General features: G+C 40.2%; 1 protein-coding gene across 2 annotated transcripts; it reads right to left on the reverse strand.

The window, feature by feature from the left end:
• Positions 1–3,773: 3,773 nt before the first annotated feature.
• On the reverse strand, positions 3,774–5,491 carry LOC129729055 (zinc finger and SCAN domain-containing protein 12-like). Of its 2 annotated transcripts, none has more exons than XM_055687544.1 (3): positions 5,172–5,491; positions 4,371–5,114; positions 3,774–4,315 (listed from the first exon to the last, which is right to left on the reverse strand). In XM_055687544.1, exons 1-3 carry the CDS (start codon positions 5,349–5,351, stop codon positions 3,809–3,811), a joined length of 1,431 nt encoding a protein of 476 aa, XP_055543519.1. In that variant the 5' UTR covers positions 5,352–5,491; the 3' UTR covers positions 3,774–3,808. The 2 variants fall into 2 exon arrangements, with proteins under 2 accessions (XP_055543519.1, XP_055543513.1); XM_055687538.1 differs by having other exon boundaries at positions 4,368–5,114.
• Between the last annotated feature and the right edge of the window lie 446 nt (positions 5,492–5,937).

A 5,937-nucleotide genomic window follows, 5' to 3' on the forward strand; every position in this document is an offset into this window, starting at 1 on the left:
CACTGGTTTCCTCGTCATCTTAGTTTCTCACGCTTTCAACGAATTTCAAATCGTTCAGTGGAGCAGACATCGATGATGGTGCATTATACCACCCTTTCAAGTAAATTTGTACTACAAACAATACGAAACGCAAGAGAATACTGTGTAGTGCCTCGGAGAACGATAAATACTGGTCAATCTGCAGCGCCTACTATGTATATTGATACAGATTCAAACAAACTATTGTTGCTAAGTGACCGTAGTCAAGAATGGTGGACTCGATGTTGCACACACTGAAGGTTATCACATTTTTCAATATTCTTTCCATAATGAAACTCGAATAGCTCAACCACGATAGGATTTCTGTGTCTTTTCAAGGAGGTTTTCCTCATAAATTCCTTCATTTTTCTGTGGTATACGATAGTTGCTAGTATAAAGTTCAGCACGTTTTTACAGGTTTAGTATTAGAAAACACCGGAATTAGAAATTTTCAGAAGAGCTAAAAAATTTGTAGCAATGAAATTTCCTAGTTTGAACTTCGAGGGATGCACAAAAATATATTTCGGTTCGGTTCTACAGAATACAGTACACGCATTCCACGTGGACAGAAAAATCGCCATTTTAGTCCTTTGAACCACTTACTTTTGAAAACAGGGAATATGGACGGCCCCTATTTTCCAGTTTCTCAGCTTTGAATTATGTGAGGACAATTGTTATGTCAATGGAATGCTCTAATTCTAATAATAATGTCATCAACCTTTGTGAAATGAATGATAAAACAAATGCGGATGAACTGCAAAGAAAACACTTCCACGGCTCATTGTCTGCATGTGATGCATTTCTGCCAGCCATCTCCGTTTTCTGAAACGCTGAGAATGTATCCACATGTAGAACAAATACTTAGTATGTTCCTTTCTCTCCAGCCTAGCTTTAGGCTTTCGAATAGGTCTTTTCTTGATGTTTTTATAAGTTTTTCTTTTTTGGTATGATGAAGACGTGAGATCCTCACAATGATTCTTCTTTCTGGTAATCTGCAGCTTCTTCATTTTCTGCACTTCAGCTTCTAGCTTGAAGTTATTATTTATGATCAATAGAAAATCAATATTGACAGATCGACCCTTCGACGACGTTTTGGCAAAGCTTAATATTCAGAAGATCCGGATGACTTTGGTGTCTGGCTTCTTCTTACCTTGGCAGTGCGGAATGACGGCGAATTCGGATTTTTTTTCGTGTTGGGTATTTTCGTCACTGCGACCAATTTTTTGATATTTTGTGACATATTCCCCCTTTTTAATTTTGCTTAGTCAGGATAACGTATCACTATTGGAAGTGGTCGTTATAGTCAGGCCAATAGCATTTGTCCAGTCCGGTATTATACTTCGTATGGAGCGCACAACCGTACTGGGATTTGTTCTCCAGATTTCAGAGGGTTCCAGAAGACCTCTCTCGAAGAACTTATATCTTTTGATAAAAATTGCCGGACATCGGCATAACAGATGTTCCGAGTCTTCTTTTTCCATGCCACATACTCGACATGTATCATCTTGAAGTTTTTTCATAACCTTCAAATGATAACGGCTCGGACGATGCCCTGTTATTAAACCAGTATACGTGCTTAGATCTTTTTTTTTTTGAAAGATCCAGTATTTGACGAGTCATAGAAACGTTCGGAGTGATGAAACGTTTCGACTGCCTACCGATGAAGGTGTTTGTCCAGTTGGATTCCACTTTCAGAGTTTCCCATGCTTTTAGTTCCATTCTAAGGGAACAAGCGGATAGACCACAGAAGGGTTCTGGTCCTATGAACTGATGAGACGATCCAAGTCTTGCCAATTCATCGGCTCTTTCGTTCCCATCAATTCCACAGTGACCAGGAACCCAGTATAAGTCTGCTTGATTATTACAACCCAGTGTTTGGAGTGATTGAACACACTCCCAAACTAGTTTTGATGTGCATGTCGCAGACTTCAAAGCCTTCAACGCTGCTTGACTGTCGGAAATCATGCAAATGTTTGAGTGTCTGTATTTCCTGCGTAGGCATATTTCAGAACATTCTAGTATTGCTTAGACTTCAGCTTGGAAGACAGTTGGCCATTGGCCCCTTTGGAACTGACAGGTCTATTCCTGGGCCAGTTACTTCTGCTCCCACTCGATTGTTCATTTTTGAACCATCTGTGTAGAAAATGATTGATCCTGGGCGGAGATCAGGACCACCGCGTTCCCAAACATCACACTCAGGTTCAAACATTCGAAATCGTCTTTCAAAATTGTATCTTTTCTCCATCCGGTCTTCATTGTTGATCACTAGGGGATTGATACGAATAGTTTTTAGAATACCTAGATGACCCGTTTAATCACCCTCAAAGAGCCTTAATGATCTTTTGATCCGTAGGGCACTCTTTTCGGCTTCTAATTGTATGAATTGATGCAGTGGAAGCATAAACAGTAGAGCTTCCAATGCCTTGGTGGGTGTGCTTCTCTTTGCACCCGTTATTGAGAGAGTGGCTAGTCGTTGAAGTTTTTCCAACTTATCTTGAGCACCTTTCTCCCTTGTTTTTGTCCACCAGACTAGTGAAGCATTCGGAAATCGGATACTCTTGTATTAACAACAACGTATGCTGCAAGTTTGCAGGATAAACAGTAACTGCGTCGCAATGTGGGGTAAGAGTGCTGTCATGATCGGTGTCTTGTACGACAAGCGATGAAAGGCTACCGTTTTCATCAACGAGATAAAATATGTTGATGTCTAAAAACGATTCTATCCGGTCATTATCTGATTTCGAATATGACTCGAATGACCATCCAGAATCAGTAGGACTGGATTTTCTTACGTACGACGATATCACTTCAAAAAAACATCAAACCATTGGGAAAACGTCGCCAATGCACCCAGTAGAATTGCACGCGAAAGTTCCAGGAGGAGTTCCAACTTTTAGTGCGTCATGCATCCATTGACGCGGGAAGTTGAGATATTGATCCGTAAACGTGCCGGGAGCTGACATGGCCATTGGGTTGTTTAGTTCACGGATTTCGGATTTTTATATATCAGCTAAGAATGTAACTTTCTGAGCAAAACGTGATTTTTTAAAATTTTATATCATTGTTGTTCGCTTTTATCAAATAAAAATCGCTCTAAAATTGCTACAATGACAGTTGGTATCAAACTGTCATTGTAGCGATTTCGAGCATATATCGAGCAGTTTTAATTTGTGATTTAAAAATGGGACACGTGAACAATGTTCAATTCTAAGCGATGGCGCTGTAGTGGTAGTGGTAGTAGAATCGAAATTTCAACGAGAATTTCGGTTAATGACCAAAAAACTGCTATTAGTTTCTCTGTTTTTATATGATTCTAACTTTCTTGTACTTACTTTTACTATTTTCAATCTATTTCTATCAAATAACTTGATTTTGCTGTACTACTATATTGAGTCAACGGAGTTGTATAAGAAAATAAAGTTTTTTGATAAAAATAAATTGCATATAGTAAAAGTAACCATAGAAATTTAGAATAATATAGAAACATGGTAACTAATAACAGTTTTACTAGTCATTAAGCAAAATGCTCGTAGAAATTTCGATTTTACTACCACTAGCACTACAGCGCCATCTCTTGGAATTGAACATTGTTTCGGGTGTCCCATTCGTGATATCGCACGAATTAGAAGATGGGCGAACGGCACACGAGCCGTTCAAATGAACCGGTTCATGAAAACGGCGAGCGAACGAACGGCTTACGAACATGAACGTGAATCACGGTTCTTTGAGCAGGCCAGAAAAGAGTGCCAATCGCATTGTGTATCTGTATGACTTTTATTATGCTCACATACTAAATATACTCGATACTGATTTCAGTCACAACTTCTTCAGGGATTTCTGCATCCTCTTCCAGTGTTTCGAGCCGCGGTTCTTCCCCTTTTGCCACGTGTTTCTGTTTGATGTGAAACGACCGCCAGTACTTATTCTTGAATACAAAACCGCAGTATTCGCACGGAAATTTGGCTATCCCCGTGTGAACGGTCGAGTGATGATTAAGATAGCTCTTTCGCCAGAAACGTTTTCCGCATATATCACAAGCGTGCGGTTTTTCCATGGTGTGCATCTTCCGGTGTCGATGCAGCGAGCTTTTAGTCTTAATTTTCGCTCCGCAGATATCGCAATCGTAAACATTATCCCGATCAGCATGCCGCGCCAGGTGCCCATGCAGACCAGCTTTGCTGGAGAATGCATGACTGCAACCATCGATCGTACATGGGTACGGTCGGTGTCCGAGATGATCGTTCCGGTGACGTTCTTGGTTTTCACGATTTACTAGTTTGCCGCAGATTTCACAAACCTAAAAATATATAAGGTTAATAACGTTGTGAACATTAAGTTCAAGTTTTTACTACAGATTGCGTTGGCAGTTTGATACGATTTTTGGGTCCCGGCTTTTTCTTCGGTTCTCCTGGTTTGCGTCGCCTTCGCTTCAACATTTCTTCTGGTAATGCTGGTCTCCCCCGACGCCTGCGAGGTTCATCGGGAGCCCTTTTCGCTCGCTTAGGTTTCGTCACAAACTCTGGATCATCAACTTCAAAGTCAGCCTCGCCATGCATTTGTTGTTCTTCCTCCAAATCTTTTTTCTTAGACACAGTTTCCCCTCTAAGGTCTGCTAGATTTTCCTCAAAAGAACCAATCCGATCATCTTCTGAATCTTCACCAGATATGCTTCCTTGTTCTGACTTAAGTGTACATTGGCTGTTTTCATAAGAGTCTCTACAAACACTAATATCAGCTTTGAATTCCACCAGTTCATCTTTAACTTGTTGATCAAGCTGTTCGTGATAACTTTCAGTCTCTTGTTTGTTGTCTGCTGGTAAATCGAAAGAATGGCTAGCTACATTATTCGTTAAGTCGCTAACATATTGTTTCAAACACAGTTCCTCTATGCTATTCTTGCACTGCTGCACTAAGGCGAAGCATTTTACGAATATTTCCTGGTCGCAAGCTTTGTTCCAGAACTCTCCGACAGATAAAAGTTGGTGTTTAGTAAACAGTAGCTGAGTTTTTTCACAAATGATTCGAAAATCGTTTATCATGTGCACCATGTATAGGCAGGAATGGCAAATTCGCACCGCACGGTCCTGTTTGGTTACCTACATGAACATTTCGTGTTAGAATCTAATAATTTGCAATAATGCATACAACTATACCTCGATAGAAACCGCGGAGTGGATAGCCTCCTGAACGCTAGTTTCGTTTCCCGGGAATATTTCCGGTAATTCTTCCTTGGATAGAACTCTGAAACAAAGCCGGCACTGGAGCAGTTTTCGGCGGACTCTGTTTGTCACTTCACTGGTTTCTTGACGCAGACGTTTGGAACGACTTCTCATTTTAAACTTTACCTTCGGTTAAGCCAGCGTTATTAATTTGAGGAGCAAATTTGAAAAATTGGCAATCCAAAATCAGAAATAAACATTCTGGATGTTGTTGACAAACAAACCAGCCGAGTTCCGTTTGTATGAAGTGAGCGACAGTTTTTCTCAGCGACACATTTATCCGACCCCAGCGCACGGGTGGCGTAACGGCCGGTGTTGGAACTAATTAAAACTGGATATTATTTTATAAATTAATTAAACAAATTAGATTTTCAATATATTATGTGTTTATTTACTGTTTTAAAAGAAAGCCAATAGAATAAGGAATGAAATACTACTTCAAGCGAATTCCCAAATAGGCAAATCAACGAGAAATTCAAGTATGAGATAACCAGATCTAAGAAGCAGAAAATAAAGGTTCATTGCAAGGAACACTAAAAATACCTATCACCGAACCATGTTAGAAAGTTAGCAGGCATGCCAAGCTACCATCTGACAAAATCTTACGGTTAGCTTCAGGGTCTGACGGAAGTTATGGGGCAAAAGGTGTGAATTTTGTCCAAGTTACAGCGGAAATGCTCTTGTTGATGTATGAAACATG

The sequence above is a fragment of the Wyeomyia smithii genome, chromosome 1 (assembly GCF_029784165.1).
Source record: "Wyeomyia smithii strain HCP4-BCI-WySm-NY-G18 chromosome 1, ASM2978416v1, whole genome shotgun sequence".
In the NCBI taxonomy this organism is placed as follows: Eukaryota; Metazoa; Arthropoda; class Insecta; order Diptera; family Culicidae; genus Wyeomyia; species Wyeomyia smithii.

Coding starts and splice junctions, on each gene's coding strand:
- LOC129729055 (XM_055687538.1), bottom strand. CDS start 5,351: ATGAGAAGTCGTTCCAAACGTCTGCGTCAAGAAACCAGTGAAGTGACA. Junction 5,115..5,171: donor ACTCCGCGGTTTCTATCGAG/GTATAGTTGTAT, acceptor ATGTTCATGTAG/GTAACCAAACAGGACCGTGC. Junction 4,316..4,367: donor AACTGCCAACGCAATCTGTA/GTAAAAACTTGA, acceptor ATATATTTTTAG/GTTTGTGAAATCTGCGGCAA.